This window comes from Anoplolepis gracilipes, chromosome 13 (genome assembly GCF_047496725.1).
Source record: "Anoplolepis gracilipes chromosome 13, ASM4749672v1, whole genome shotgun sequence".
In the NCBI taxonomy this organism is placed as follows: Eukaryota; Metazoa; Arthropoda; class Insecta; order Hymenoptera; family Formicidae; genus Anoplolepis; species Anoplolepis gracilipes.
Window position 1 is genome coordinate 5,034,555 of NC_132982.1, and position 16,841 is coordinate 5,051,395.

General features: G+C 33.4%; 1 protein-coding gene across 1 annotated transcript; it reads left to right on the top strand.

The window, feature by feature from the left end:
* The first annotated feature begins 2,992 nt into the window (after positions 1-2,992).
* On the top strand, positions 2,993-14,512 carry Chat (Choline acetyltransferase). Its single transcript, XM_072905218.1, has 10 exons — positions 2,993-3,106; positions 4,276-4,467; positions 4,706-4,880; positions 6,284-6,513; positions 8,148-8,359; positions 8,588-8,710; positions 8,966-9,170; positions 9,760-9,831; positions 11,271-11,471; positions 12,157-14,512. Exons 2-10 carry the CDS (start codon positions 4,333-4,335, stop codon positions 12,361-12,363), a joined length of 1,560 nt encoding a protein of 519 aa, XP_072761319.1. The 5' UTR covers positions 2,993-3,106; positions 4,276-4,332; the 3' UTR covers positions 12,364-14,512.
* The last annotated feature ends 2,329 nt before the right edge of the window (positions 14,513-16,841 follow it).

A 16,841-nucleotide genomic window follows, 5' to 3' on the forward strand; every position in this document is an offset into this window, starting at 1 on the left:
TCAGCTTCTTTGTCCAACGTACGTGATTTACTACAATACAATAATGCAGTACCTATATGTCGAATACTTAAATGTCACAACAATTACGGATCATTAATTTCTGCACAAAACACAATTTCCTAATAAACAGAAAATGGGAGTGTTTGAAGCACATTCCATAAAAAATATTATTTCCACGTACGCGCTCAATTATGGCGGCAAGTACCTACATGCAGGTTCACATCTCCATTTACATCGTAATATTCTCGCAATCTCACTGCAATTTTAATCACGTAATTTTCATGTCTTTAAACAAAATAAAATTTTAAAAAAATTATACAATGCAACATATAGAAAACCTCCTTGATAAAGTAAATAAAAAAAGAGGTTTTATATTGTATTACGATGTTTGCTTTTCAAATAAAATTTCTGTTGACATATAAAATCAAAGTATAAAATTTATCCGTTAAAATATTAAATATTAAAAATTAAACGACTTTTAAAGTTTTATTAAAAATTTCATCGAAAAAAATTCGATTAGACATTTCATTGAATTTTTTTGAAAAGACTGTCGAAAGACTAGATTTATTAGCAAACGCGATATGCAAAAAAAAGAAAATTTCCATTTATACGCGATGTCTTATTCGATCTGGATCATCGAAACTATATCGGCAATCTAAAAAAAGAACTTCCGCCGATGGTTCTGCGCGTCGAAACGGTGTCATCTTTGGTCAAATATAGCCTCCGTTCTGCGAATACGAGGCAAGTCGAGCTCGTAAGTTCTATCTATAGACGATTCGAAAAGAACGGAGCACCTGATACATTGCATCGACGTGGGGACGGACTTCGTGAAACATGCATGCGAGCTTCTCGATTCGTTACACTGACCTGGAATCGCGCGACGAGAAAGAAGAAACTCCGCTTCGAGGGATGATACAATTACGATCGCGCGCGATGCAATTATTTCCCCGACCAGCATTAAAGTAGGCGGCCCATACGGGATCATACGGGTTATCCCGCTACTGAATATATTCCTCTTCGATTCTTTGACCAATTGAAATGAATTTTCTATGAAAATGTCGAGAAACTTCATTTTTATCGCAAGCTTTTAGTATCCAATATTTTACTAATTAATTCTTCGAACAGATTTTTTTTTTTTCAAGAATTTATCATTTGGCAAAATTAATTTCAAATTGAATAGAAACATATCTCTAGAAATGGAAGATAACTGTCGTGATATTAAACATGGTTTCGTACTATGAAACGTTGACGCAGAAATATCCGCGGCATTTATCCACATGTTTTCTCGTAAATAAAGGAGATATGTTCCTCCACTAGAGGTTTCTCGTGCAAGGAAGAGAAGTATCGCGGAAAATATTCTGCTTGACGCGACGATAACACATATTCCGTGGATCTTCTCGACTACCTCGTTATGTTTGCGAGAAAGTCCATACGTTGTCAACTATCTCCGTCGAAACGAATCGTAAAATAAATAGAAGGCATCTAAAACGCGTTCTCAAACACGGATAAACGACAAAATACAGTGAAAATACATCACCTTGAGTGACAGTCCTCGGTCACCCGTGCATTTCCTACATTACACACATATACACACATACACAAATTCTAAATAATATGAAAATATTAAAGTAATATAAGCATTAAACGCTAAGTGGTATTAAGACGAGCGAGATGTTAAAGAATGTTCTAAGAATTTGCATATTTTTAAGATAATTAAAACTGAAATATAAAAAGATGTTTCATTAAAGCATTAAAAGATCTTTTCCAACCCGAAAGGTTCCGGAGAGAAAAAAGAAACAATAAGGAAGAAATTATAAAAATTATTTAAACGGAATAATTCTGTAGAATATTTTAAAACATCTTTGAAAATTAGTTTCTTAATTTTTCAATATTCCCAGGATCTCTGCTACACTTTACATATACTAATACAATAGAAGATCCGTTTAGATATTATGCTAATATAGATCAGCGTTAGTTTTTCAAAACACTTTTTAAATATGATTTTGAACGGCGACCTTTCCCCTTTTAGCGCGAACGATTTTATCACGCGACCGAAAATGAAGGCAGCGACAAAACTCGATTGTTTAATCCGCATTTAATGACGCGCCGGGGCTGATCCCCGATTATCGAGTATGAAAAACGACGTCGCGACGTTAAAACGTAGGTAAATTACGCGACAAATTATACGCAATTTAAAAAGAACAGAAAGTGACAGTAAAACAAAATCTCATGTTTAACAAGGATGTAATTTACAACGAGAGAAATGTCTGGAGATGCATTCCAAGATTTAAAATGCGTCGTTGACTTTCTTGCCTCTAAGAGACACATATTAAATATATTATTACTTTGTAGAGACCCTTATGCATTTGTCAATTTTAATAAAAATTGTGCGCAATAATTTTGTCCGAATGAGTGATTTATCTCCGGGAAGTATAAAATATCTTCGACATATTAGCGGCTTTCTTGCATTTCACATTTCAGATCATTGTCGGTCAAATAATTATACGCTCGTGACTACCACCGATGCGCTCGGTTGCGATTTCCTTGACGCGTATCTCTTCTCTAATTTGTTTTATTTCAAATGGTATAACCACTTCCGGATACTTTCACGCAACGTCGCGCAGCGTCATCTCGAGTAATTAGCGTAATTATTATTATGCAATCTCGTAATACTTCACCGCACGTTATAACGTAACGATTGTTATTACCTATCGCATAAATCAGACCGTTATATAACTCTCAATTATAATTTGTAATTAATAACCTTCTCTTTATATCTAATTAATAATTTGCAATCAACTCTAATCAATAATTACATTCGTTTCATTACAATTTATAATTGTTATTCGCATATGCGTATAAAGATTTATATATATATATATATATATATATATATATATATATATATATATTAAATATTAATTCGTTTGCAGGCAACAGAATGGTGGCTAAATGACATGTACATGTCCGTCGCACTGGCTCTGCCGATCAACAGCAACCCTGGCGTGGCCGCGAAGCCGAAGAGATTTGCAAACCAACAGGAAGCCGCGGTATTTGTCGCACGATTTCTCACCGAATTGCTTAATTATCAGGAATTACTCGACAGGTAATGCTCTAATTCTCCAGTAATTTTTTCTTCTTTTTCTCGGATAATTCAAGATAAATCAGCTCCTGAAACAAAATTTCGTTTCGTTAGAACATCGCGCTGTTCACTTTAACTTTATTTCTGTGGCACACTTTTATTTTATTTAAAAATTAGCATGATTGTTTCTATGCAACACTATTGTTTCATTTTGAATAACATTATTACAATTACATTCGAGGTGATCGTTAATATCGAAAGGAACGTTAATTCGCCTTAAGTTAATCGCGATCGTCGCGAGGAAGAGACATGACGAGACGCGACGTGCCAATCGACTCATCGTCGTCGTCGTCGTCGTCGTCTCAGTCTCGGGGACAAAAAGAAGCCGCACTGAAATCAATTTAGAGAGAGGGCGTACTTCTGCGAGGAAATCCGGACCGTATCCTTAGAAAGCGAGCATAAAGAGGAAAGGGAGCCGCGACGAGAATGAGCGGACGTTCCCGCGTGGAGCTCAAAGGATCCACGGTATCCTGCATCCGGACGGGAATAAGCCGGGACTGCGTGGAGAGAGTGTTCTCTCCTTTCTTTCAAAAACTCACGCAAATTCGCGGGGGGCCGCCGCCAGTCTTCTTAATAGCAAACGAGCTCGTCTCATCTCGCGAAGCAGAGAAGATATATCCGAAAGCGATGCGTTTTTAGGAAAATTAATCCTGCTCCTATATGGTTCTGAATCTTCCACATTTCATTTTTTCCCGTAAACATTTAGAATCGTAATTAAGCAAATGTACGAATTAAATAAAGTATAATTAATTATTATTAATATTTATTATTAGTATTAATTAATATTTATTAATATTATAATATTTAATTAATTTATATTTATTAATATTATAATATTTAATTAATTTATATTTATTAATATTATAATATTTAATATATATATATATATATATATATATATATTTATTTATTAATATTAATTAATAATAATTTATTTAATTCGTACATTTGTTTATTAATATTACTTCTTTCTTTAGAATTTTAAAATCTATAATTTTCATTTATACGTTTCTATTTTTTTTTAAATAATTTTTCATATTAATATGTAAAGACTATTTTTGCTTTTTGACTTTTATGATAAAGAGAAATATATATGCAAAAATAAATTACTGTGATGCAAAAATAAGCTTTAGACTTTGAATAGATCCGGATTGGAGATTGAACGCGTGAAATCCAAGGATGGCAAAACCATGCAACCGCTCTGCATGGCGCAGCATTATCAAATGTTCCGGATTTATCGACGACCCGGTGTGACTGTCGATGAGCAAATTATCCTAGACAGAGCGTCCTCCGGTGACCACATTATTGTCGCGCATCATAATCAGGTAATGACGTGATTCAGAGTTGCATGTTGTAATTAACGCGCGCAAAATCTCGTTCTATTTCAAGAATTTTATTTCGATTAAATCAATTACACTACTGTTTAACGTTTACTTATGTTAGCTAAAAATAGTAAAAAATAATTGTTTGACCCGCAACATTGACGTACGATTGAATAATTTATTGAAGAATGTGGTATCAAGAGAAGAAATATTTCACGTTTCTTCGATCAATTTGTTGCAGTTTTATAGCGTCCCGGTAAGAGCATCTGATCGAGGTCGGATCACCGAAGTCGAATTGGTCCAACAATTATTAAGGATCATGGAGACCAAGGCCGATCCCAGAACACCGCCCGTTGGAATTCTCACAACCGCGAAGCGACCAGCCTGGGCGAAGGCGCGGGAGGAATTGATAAAAAGTGCGTATAATATTTAAAAATGTCGATTAGACATGACTATATTCAATTTGTGGAGAGAATACACTTTAAGCGTTTCGTTCTTGCACGAGTAAATTCCAAAAGAATAGTGCAATTCCAAAAGTTTATCAAAAATTTCAAACTTTGTTAACTGATATTAAAAGTAGGTTAATTGAAGAAAAACATGATGTGATTTTCCAAAGTTTTCCAAGAAAACTAATATGATCTTTCGTTCCACAACTTGTCAATTTTCTTAATGTATCGCTCTTACTATTTTTATTTTTATTTATAGTCTATAACTTTATTGGTCTATATATATATATATATATATATATATATATATATATATATGGTACCTATTTCTTGTAAAAGTAAACTCAATCAATATCAGTTAATCAATTGAAATTCGCAAAGTCTGTATTATAATTTAGTCTGTCGTTTTATTTTTAATTTTTATTTAGAAAAAAAGTAAAACTTTATATATAGTATCCAATTTCTTGTAAAAGCAAACTCAAAATAACTCAATTAATGTCAGATGAATTCGCGAAATCTGGACTACGATTTATCCTGTCGTTTTAAAGAGGAACATGACGATCCAGTTACCCAAAAAATATCCCGGTCGCGTCTTTAGACAACCCTCGTCGCCACGTGCCTACTCTCACGTCATAATTATCTGCTCGCGTTCTCCGCTTCACCAATATTCGCAATATTCCCATTAACTCTCTAACCCGACCTTGCTCAACGGGAATCTACAACCTATCTAATGCCTAGGCCTACAAATCGAATGAACGCTGGTGGTGGTAACAAGTTAACGGCGACCTGCGTTGATTAATTAACGGCGGGAAAATAACGAAGGAGATAGATAACGAAGGAGATTGTAGTTCTCGTTAAAGTAAAAATGTTCTCTGAGTTTCCTGCCTTATGACAGATCTTGTGAGCGCAAACGCGCTGATTTTTCTCACGATACGTGTATAAATGTACTAAAATTAATTAAACTTACGTTACATAATTCCGATTGTTATCTTTCTCATCTCAAAATAAAAAAAAAAGATGATTTTTATTATTTTTATATATTTGTCATAACAAAATTAATAAAATTTTTTGAAATATATAAATCATGGATATATCTCAAATTGATTTAAAATTTAATTTGTGCGAAGAATCTCTGATTTTTAGATTTAAAATAAAATCGTAGGAAGTATTTTTTTCAAATATTTTTTGAAAACCAATTCCAATTATTTCTTTCCAGCTTGATTCCTATCGTAGTTGCAGTGTATTGTTATTACATATCTATGCTACACATAATCGTAACAACATATAACAATGTGTATAAATATAACACTCGGTGCGAAAATCGCGATATCGTTATAATAGATCATTAACGAGAGACTATAAACGACTTCTAGACGAGCGCAATCGTCACAATCTGGAGCTGTTGGAGCGCTGTCTATGCGTCGTTTGCATCGACGATGATGTGCTGCCAACCACGTTTAACAATCCCATGAAGAAGGAAGACCGATGGATCGGCGATCGAGATTACGCGAACGTGCTTCATCACGCTCTTCACGGCGGAGGGTCCCGACACTTGGGTGCGAATCGTTGGTTCGACAAGACCTTCCACGCTATTCTCGGCAAGGTATGTAAATTTAATTTAACAGTTAACGCCGTTAAATAAACGCAGTTAAATGTTCCATAACAATAATTAACGTATGTAATATTAATGATAATCACATTTGACGATTACGTACGGGAAATCGAGCTCCCAATTAGTGCAATGCATTCATTTACACAACGGTGAACATTTGTTCAACCAGATGTAAACAGGAAATACGGGAAGCGACGCGAAATAATATACCTGACACGCATAAAATAGCGCCATTCACAATTTTCCATGAAGCCTCAATCAAACACACGTAACGATTCGCGATGGATACCTAGGTATTTTCCACGGATGACTCCCTCGACCAAATTGAACTTATCACTTTCACCGTTTCCAAGACCACCTTTCGATATGATTGGTGTCAGGGTTCACGGGCGAAATCGTTATTCGTGAATCCGCGACTTACGACATTGCGCTTTCATATTCTGTGCGACGAAATATCTTTTAACGTTTTCTTATTACGATATTTTCTTAGGAAACAAAACTAGCAATATAATTCAGTCTAACTTCGTATCACGTCATTTGTGATAGAATAATTAATTAATTTGTTGTGTTAGACATGTGATATTTGTAACTTCTATATTTTCATTTAGAATTTACATAATTGCAATGATCAAATTACGTAGGTTTCTAACTTATGTAAACTACATAAATGATTGTAAATGAAGCAATTTAATTTCTTCCTTCTTCATTTTAATTGTGAAATCCGTTTAAGACCTCATTGAACATTATAAACTACGAATAACTTACATTAAGCAATAACATTATTGTCAATTGATTTTAAGATATAAAACCGCAAAAGATTTTAATTCAGGTAAATCATAAGAAAATGATTATAAAATGCTTATACAAATGAAAAAAATGTTATAATTATTTAAATATAAATATATAAGACAGACATATAAATTAAATAATTAAAATTTATAATTCAACGATTAGTATTTACCGCATGCATATATTATTACACAATCTCAAATTATGTAGATTTGTAAATTGTGTAAACTGTGTAAATCAATGTAAATGAGCCAGTTTGCTTTATTCTTTCTTCATTTTAATTGCTTACATAATATTAGATTATTATTATTATTATTTTAGTTGAATATATGTGTATGTTTTAACATTATTATTTATTAATAAAATTATATTGTATTAATAACTGTTAGTATAATAATTGAGATATTATATGATTAGTTATTAATATATATTATTTTATTGATAAATAATGTTAATATGCATATACATAATTAAAATAATAATAATAATCTTTATTGTGCAAGTAACTAAAATGAAGAAGGAATAAATCAAACTGCCTCATTTATATTAATTTACGCAATTTGCATAATTTACAAACCTACGTTGTTTGAGATTGTGTAATGATATACGGGAAATAGTAATGGATAAATATAAATGTTAATTATTTAATATATGTTTCTATATATATATTATTTTTCAAATCAATTGATAATAATGTTATTGTTTAATGAAAGTTATTCCTTTCTAGCGTAATTTTTTATAAAAGAGCTTTTAATCGAATCTCATTATTTTGCAAATATATTGTGGAAAAAATTGGCTATTGGTCTCTGATTTTTTTTTTATAAATCTTTACGCAGGATGGAATGTGGGGATTGACGTACGAGCACTCTGCTGGCGAGGCACCGGCCATTTTCAAAGCTTTTGAGGAGTTAACCGAGAAAGTGGACTCTATGCCACCACCGGACGAGAATGTAGTACCATCGCATCTTCCGGCGCCTGAAAAACTGGAGTGGTGCCTCACCGAGCAAAGTCTGAACGACATCAGAGAGGCAATGATGAACTTTGATGCGTGAGTACTCGAAAGAAAGTCATACAAAGGGTCATCATTTATTTCTTTTGTAGTAAATCAAATCCGTCAAAAAAATTGTTAAAGAAAAATCGATTCTGAAAATTTATTTAATTGTTGATTTAATATAGTGCAACCATATCTTACGTAATTGATTATCCTGTAACGGTAAAGCTCCTGTGCGTGAATTTGTATCCACACAATCAGAAATAGTCGCACTTTTCGTTCCAGGCTGGTCGAAGACTTGGACCTCTGCATTTTGTGGTTCGAAGATTATTCCAAAGACTTCATAAAATCATGCAGAGTTAGTCCTGACGCGTACATACAATTGGCGCTCCAGTTGACGTATTTCAGGTAAAGTATCTAGAACTGTCATGTGATGGAATTAATATATTTTTACTTATACCCATTAAAAATGTTTCTCTTCTTCATATTCTCTTTTATATTTTAATTATATATAACATCTAGCAAAAATTATAATTAAAAAGCGCATAAAATCTCTTTTATTTTTTTTTTTTCTATTGTTATGTGTCAAATGATAAAGAATCTATAAAAATAAAAGTATCAATAAATTAGGTTCTCATCGGGATAATTTTCCGATGTTCGCAGACTCCATGGGAAATTGGTGGCTACTTATGAAAGCGCTAGCATCCGGAGGTTCGCATTGGGTCGGGTGGATTGCATCCGGGCAGCCAGTCCGGAAGCTCTCGCGTGGGCCAAGGCCATGTGCCAGGGTGATCCTTACGGTCAAATGAGTCAGCCCAACAACGCCGTAGACGGGAGCCCCAAAAGAGTTCAGTTCACCATTTACAGTGTAACTGAAACTTGGCATTTTTCCTATGCGATTCTCGTGTCGTGTAACACACACAACTCGAGTACACTCGACAGAGTTGCGACAAGGTCGAGCGGAATGCGTTTACTTATTTTACTTTTTAGCTTCGTTACTGCCTTATCTTTTAAACTGCCACACCTATTGCATTTTATAAATAAATAAATTTTATTTGTACATGAGTTATATATTTTGTGTAATTTTTATTATAATTTATGGATAATTTTTAATTAAGAAAACTTAATTTTAATTAAAAAATTTGGTTGCGCGAAATAACGAAACCTCACTATATATGCCAGTATTATAGAATTATAAAAAAAAGTAATGAATATTGATTGAAAGTGTGCATTTACAAAAATTTTTTTTACATTTTAAAAGATTGTCAGTTAAAAATGCTATTTATAAAAATTTTCGCAAATTTTCAATCGGCAATATTAAGTTAGCAATTTTAAAAATCTGCATTTTAATCATTATAATTGCAGAGCAATTTTATCATTAAAAATTCATAAAAAACGATTGTATATTCAAAGATGTTATTTATGTACATAAGTATATGACGATACATTTTTTGCAGTGCTACAAAAAGTTTCTCAGCGGTTGGTCTTATTGTCCATTTGCATTGCCAATTGAATCTTCTTACGAAAAGGTTTCAATTTATAATGTTTCTTTTATTTAAACGTGTCTTTTGTCTTTTGTTATTAAAAATTATACATTTTCTTCATTCAGACTAAATTATTGTTCTCGATATATTTATTGTCGTCAATTTTATTAATTGGTTATTTTTCTGTGCAATATTTCTGTAATTATTGTACACAATTTCAAATGCTTTGCTATTTATTATACTAGGTATATGTATGTTTATCTACATATAACGTGCACGAAAATTTGGTGTATGAAAATGTTATATATGAGTTTTCGTGCTGGTAAAAATCATATATATGTGTACATTATTTTTATTTTTAAATCAAGAACAGCATATTTTGAATAACTTATATTTTCTAATTATATTTATATATAGATAATTCTTTTTTTTTTTTCTCTTTAAAAGATTACGTTCTATCATATGAAATAAGTTTCAATATAAGAATTCCAAAACCAAACAGAAAAAGATGCAGTTACAAAAGATTGTGTATCAAATAAGATCTACAAATTCAAGGGAATATGCCAGACGATGAACGAAAGAAAGAATAAATACTTCTGAGAAAAAGGCAATCAATTAGACCGCGGTACAATTCGTTCTTCCTTCGCGATCGAGTGTTTGCACGAGCCTCAAGAGGCCTCAGGCAAGTTTCGTGAGGATATTCCGTCTGTTTCCCTTACACGATCCACCCTCGTTTAGAAAATACTGCGGCAACGAGCTGTTGTTTCTCATTTACTGCGCTCTGTAGTTTCCCCTTTAGCGGAGTGTTGTCTCAGCCGTTCCTTTTTCCTCCATCGTCACTTTTTTAGACTTCTCATAGTGAATGTTTATTATAAAGATATTTTTTCAAACGAACGCATCTTTTTCGAAATGGTTCATTAATTTATGTTTTCGTTCGATATCTTGAGTGATCAAAAAGCTTCATTATTTTACCAAAATATATATTCAATTATTTTTTGCATTCAATATAATTTTTTTTAAATTTAAGTTGCAACATTAGTATATTTATTCATATATTTAACATATGATATTTAAAAACATTAATTTAATGAATGTCAATTGCTTTCACGCTCGATGTTGCTTTTCACCGTGATATTTCTTAAACAAAAAGCTTATAACGCACAGAGTCTGTCGTCTCTATCTCACAAAATAATAAAAATCACAGAAGAAATTTACTATAAAAGTAAATCATGAAGGGGAAAAATGATTATCATTAACTCATGATTGGCTTACAATTCATTAAAAATCCATAAATAAAATTTATCGAATATGTCGCAGAAACAAAAAACAGCCGGCTAATCCATATAATTAAAATACAAAGTACAAATAATAATTCCTTCATGATTTCTTTTCGAACGTTGTCGTTCGACATGTATCGCGAGAATCTTCGTTGAAATCGATCGCGCTGGACTCAATTGAACGTTGCTTCCGGCTCGCTTCTCCAGGCGGAAAGGATCAAGGAGCTGTTTGACCTGGCGGTGCAGAGGCAGACCAAAGAGATGAACGACAACATATACGGCCAGGGTATCGATAACCATTTGATGGGACTGCGTTACGCGGCGAAGGAGGCTGGTGAGCCGATGCCGGAGATCTTCACGGACGAGGCTTACGCGATCGTTAATCACTTCGCCCTCTCGACGTCACAGGTCAGTGATCAGGGTCGATCGTTCTTCCGAATCCGTCATCGGCGTCGATTTCGTAAAATTCATGCCGGTGTTTTTTAATTAAAATCATGATGTTTCTATGCATCGCATATATTTTATATAAATTATTTATTATAATTAAAAATATATCTTCGATAAATGTATCGGAAAAATGGAAAGTTATCTTGTTGACTTCTTGATAAGAAAACGATAGCCGATGGTAATTAAAATCTGTTCAGAGTGCTTTTCAATTTTCCGTTACTACGCCAATGATCCTCACAAGGTCCCTTGTTTGTGATCTGTCACGACGAAATACAAGTCAGGATCCCGGACGTATCATAAGCAATACAGGTAGTTTATGATTTGACAGCTCGAGGTCGATACGATCAGTTTGTTTAACAGAAGTGATGTAACTATGCAAGAGATACGTGTATAAGATTCCAACGTGACATTCAATATCCAGTTATCGTGAGATATTTTTTTTGAAGCAATGTTTTACAAAATTCAAATTTTTCAATCCATTCATATTCAAATCTCTTCACGTGTTTTTTTTCAAAGAGATAAGATCTTTTTTTAGCTCCATAATAACACCGATGTCTAAATAATCACTTTAAAAAATGAAAGTGTATTCTCTTGAGGTGACATTAATAACACGATATCTTAAATGAAGATAAGATCGATCTTGCAGGTGACCACGAAGAACGATGTGATCGCCGGATACGGGCCGGTGGTGCCAGACGGTTACGGATGCGCCTACAACGTAAGGAAAAACGGCTTCATCTTCTCAGTTTCGGCTTTCCACAGTGACGGACGGACAAGTGCGATGCAATTCGCACAAACGCTGGAGCAGAGTCTACGGGATATGGCGGCAATGATAAAAAATTCGAAGAAGTGATAGACGCGCGATTAATGTTTATAACGTAGAGCCGCAAACACAAGCTCCCGTCCATTTTGACGGGGACGTAAGGGTGAGATTGAACAGATTCGCGAGCTTCTCGCGAATCACGCACGAGGGTGGTTCGAAACGCTAATCGAACCCACAGATTTACGCGATTGCATGTCGAACGAAGTGAATTTCACTGTTCTTGGTGTCTTTTGACACACGCTGTCGAAAAATCCGGCTTTACAAAACGTGTACAGCAGAAGCGGCATCTTTTTCTTATTTTCGTTGTATCATCTTCATTGCGCGTCGTCAGATCTTAAGGCTGAGACCAAGGCAGGCTATTTTGACATAGATTTCCTACGGTGAGTTATTTAAATTCAATTGTGAAGAGAAAATGTAGAGCACGACTTTCGAAGCACCCTTGCACGAAGGAAAATACATGTCGTATAGATTTAAGAAATGCGAGCGTAGAAACGTAGCGCAAAGAAATTTAGGAACTCGCTCCCGCACAATTTGTTAGATATATCGCTGGTTTGATATAATCTTTAGAGAGTATATAAAAGAGGGAAAGTATAAGTAAAAAAGAGATGAGCACGTGGTCGAAGCACGCAGACTCATTGAAAGCTGTCGTAATTCTTAAGGTATTCTTCGATTACATAGTCTAATATTAGAAGAGAATCTCTCTTGTCTGTTTTTTAGAGAAGACTACATACAAAATACACAAACACGTGCGTGAACATAATTTCGCATTATTAGCGAATTGAAGATCCTTCAGCGGTATCCGTCGTGTAGTAGGCGAGTATGTTGTAGATCGATCGATCGTTTTAAAACTCTAGTCCGCTCAAGGAAAGAGGAGTAAAATTTCTTCGAGTGTTACGCCCGAGCGCTGGAAAAATCGCTCCAACACAGGCTCTCGTGCCACGTTTCGTACTTTCGGAAGGTTATACTTTAAGAATACGTCGTTTCCTCGATACTCGTCAATGGACTTGTTGTTGAATGCAACAAGTTTTTCCTCCTCGATAGCGTTGAGCAAATAATGTTCCTATAGGAAGATATCCTGAAATACGAAAAAAAAAAAGGGTCACGTTTTTAATCTTTTTTCACCGCAAAGTCAACTCTTCAAAGAAAGACTTTTAAAGTCGCCTGTAAAACTATCTACTACCGTATTTTATAGTATAACAATTCGCTTTTCTCGCGTATCTCCCATAAATTCCTCGTGTGTCATCCACGTTGTTTATCTTCCCGTGGGTTGACCAAGTTACTTCTACTTTTTTAAGGGATACGAGCCAATTTGCGAGATTTCGATGACATCGTCTTGACTTTATACGATTATCGCAGACGTAGCTTTCCAGCGCGCGGGGCTCGTCTACAGCAGGCAGGAACACTCTAAATGTGGCCAATCTCATCGTATGTTGGCGCCCGCACAGTAAACTCTTGTCCAATTCTTAGGTAGGTCGGCGGATCGCGCCGCTTGAGATTATCAAGAGACGGGGTCGACCGTCGACGGTATAGCTCTATCTGTTGTCTCTATCGCGCTATTCTTCTACTTCCTACAATCTATAATAGATAACCGACTACCTGTACTTTGCCAGGGTTTGTGACCGATAATATTATAATTAACTATATATACAACGATTGAGATTCAATTATGATGATAATTGCATGTAATTAATATTGATTAAGTTGTATATATAATTAATTAATGTTGAAGTATAATAGTAATATATATGGAGAGATAGATAGAGGAGATATATAATCTCTCATTTGTTGAGATTGCAGGTTTCGCAATGTTGGAAATGTATGCATAGATGATCTCACTGAAATATGATATATCGATCTCAAACCTTGGTATTAATACGTGCTGATCTCACGAATTGAAAGAGATGGATCTCTCTAATTCTACAATTTAAACAAATTTATCGCTTGATGCGAATCCTATGCTGATATTGTTATGCTCGTAAAAGGTCGTATTGATGATGGTGTTTGTTATGTATTATTGTTGATTTAAATGGGGATCTTTAATGAAAAGATGGGCAAACGAAAAATGGGAAAACGATTAAATATCGAAATGATTTAATTAGAAACAGTAACTTAAAGATGTGACATATATTTTTTTGCTCATCTAATTTTGAGCCATCTATAATTTCTTAATAATTAACAATCGAATATAAAAAAAAAAATCCTGACAAACAAAGCTTCAAAGAAAATATAATTTTAAATTAATTTTGAAGAAACTTTAAAAGTTTAATTTGTGACTTTTTAGTCATGAAAATATGTGATATAAATTTGAAAAGTAATAAGTTGTGGTAAATATAATTTTTTTCCAACATTTTCGATAGAAAAAAATTGATTTGAAATTAGTTAATCTACAATTCGAAATTAATAAAATAAGATAACCAATCTATGATATAAAAATGGCTTTTTATAAAAATTACACGTATAAGATATATATGTATGTCAAATGCACATGCTTTTCGTATAACGAAATTTTCATTGATAATCCCCTTTTTTCAACAATAATGCATTTGAATTATTTCACTAGATACAAGTAAAAAACTATACACTTTTACGGCTCCGCGATTTAGATAATTTAAATGATCTGTTGCGCTTGCCCTGTCCTCTCGTACTGGGGTGTTAATGTTATCAATAGTATTATGTGATTGTTCTAGTCGTAATGGCGATTGAAAATGATTATCGAGTAGAATCGTCTCGTCACGGCTATAAGGTAAAGTGCTTAAATATCGCATTTAATTAGTTTCCTAATTCTAGTCAATTAAAACATAATTCTAGTTAATTGTTAAAGAAAATGAGGGAAAATCGATACCACACGGAGAAGACTTGGGACGAGGAAAATTTTTGACCATCAGATTTGTGCGGAAAATATACATAATCTCCTATTATCATATGACTTGTCATAATTGACGTGCAATTCTGATAGTAAAGAAATTATCCTTTTAATAATATATCGAGTCTTCTTCGTCTTCTCCATTCCTATTTACATTATCAGCGTTAAATGCGATATATCTGTTGACGTTATTCATATTTTACGATATCGTGTTAGAAGTCCCTTTCTTTAGTTTTGCTGCATTAATCTTTTGTTCTCATTTCTTAAAGAAAATGAATCACCTTGCTCTTTCGATTAATTTCAGGATTTTTATCCAGTTTTAAAATTAGCCCCGAAAATATTCCACCGTGTTATTCCGCGCCTTCTGAGCTCTATCTACGTTGTCATTGCCCGATTCGTCAATGTTATATAAATTATGTCTTCGAATTTTACGAAAGTTAATCGCACAGGGAAAAGAGAGCGGGAAATTTATCACTCGCGAAATGTACGAGAGAGCACGGTGCCTCTTCGTTATTGTTAGCAAAACCGTGAAGGAATAAGAAAAAAATATATATGTGTACATTACATAACGCGTGCGCGTTCGAAAGTATGTACGTATACGTTCATATGCAGGGTACAGCCAGATATATTATATATATATATATATATATATATATATATATATATATATATATATATATATATATGCAATATATATTAAAAGCATTTTCGAAGCGAATCGCATTGATATTTAAAAAAGTGTTTTTATGTTTAATTATAAAGTTTATTATATATACATTTATATATATGTATAGTTACGGTACGGTTCGCTTCCAAAGTGTATTATTTTCCCTTCCTCCTCCCATTTGTTTCGATTGCATCCTGTATATGTACGATATGTGCAAGTATTCTATATATTAGATTTAAGATAAAAAAAACACAAATACTATATACTACTATTATTAGTTTAAGGCCAGAAAATACGATTAGAGATACTTTACTTATACATATCGCGAGAAACTTTTGTGATCGCACTTTTGCGGCCAAGAATATCATACGCATATCAGGCGAAAGCCAACGTAGCGAACGATCTTATTCTGGGATAAGACATATCCTGATAAATCGATAGGAACGCTTACGAATGTAATTACAGAATAATTACAGATGTATAATTCGTGAGAGTTCTCTAAGTATAGTAGATAAAGGTATATCAGTATGTTAAATTATTCGTTGTTTTTGGAATGATCTCGATCTGCGTGAATCGCGACAAAATAGTTTTATAATTCTTTCCGCGATATAACTGCCATATTTAATTATCAAATGAAAAATAATTGCTAATAAACATTGATATTCATTTAAATGAGCATTAAAAATAAACATTATACATTTAAAGTCAAACATACATGAAAGAAATATTTCTGAAATAATTGGCCAAAGCGATGAATATAAAAAAAAATAACACTTATCTAAAAAAAAAACAAAAACATAAAAACTCTTATATAATTAGCATTTAAAAACTATTTCTCATAGTTCCAAAGATCTATAAGCAATCGGTGTATCTGTAGTTATGAGCGATGGAAATATTATTTCTACAAACACGTTGATTATTAGAAATTATACACTTTAACATATGCGTTAAGACTGTTAATGTTAGAGTCACAGAGTG

What these genes read in the sequence shown, in the direction of transcription:
- Chat (XM_072905218.1), top strand. Translation starts at nt 4,333, where the DNA reads ATGCAACCGCTCTGCATGGCGCAGCATTATCAAATGTTCCGGATTTAT. An exon ending in TTCAGTTCACCATTTACAGT is followed by an intron (nt 9,171 to 9,759) that starts GTAACTGAAACT and finishes CATTTTTTGCAG; the next exon opens with TGCTACAAAAAGTTTCTCAG. An exon ending in TTGAATCTTCTTACGAAAAG is followed by an intron (nt 9,832 to 11,270) that starts GTTTCAATTTAT and finishes TCGCTTCTCCAG; the next exon opens with GCGGAAAGGATCAAGGAGCT.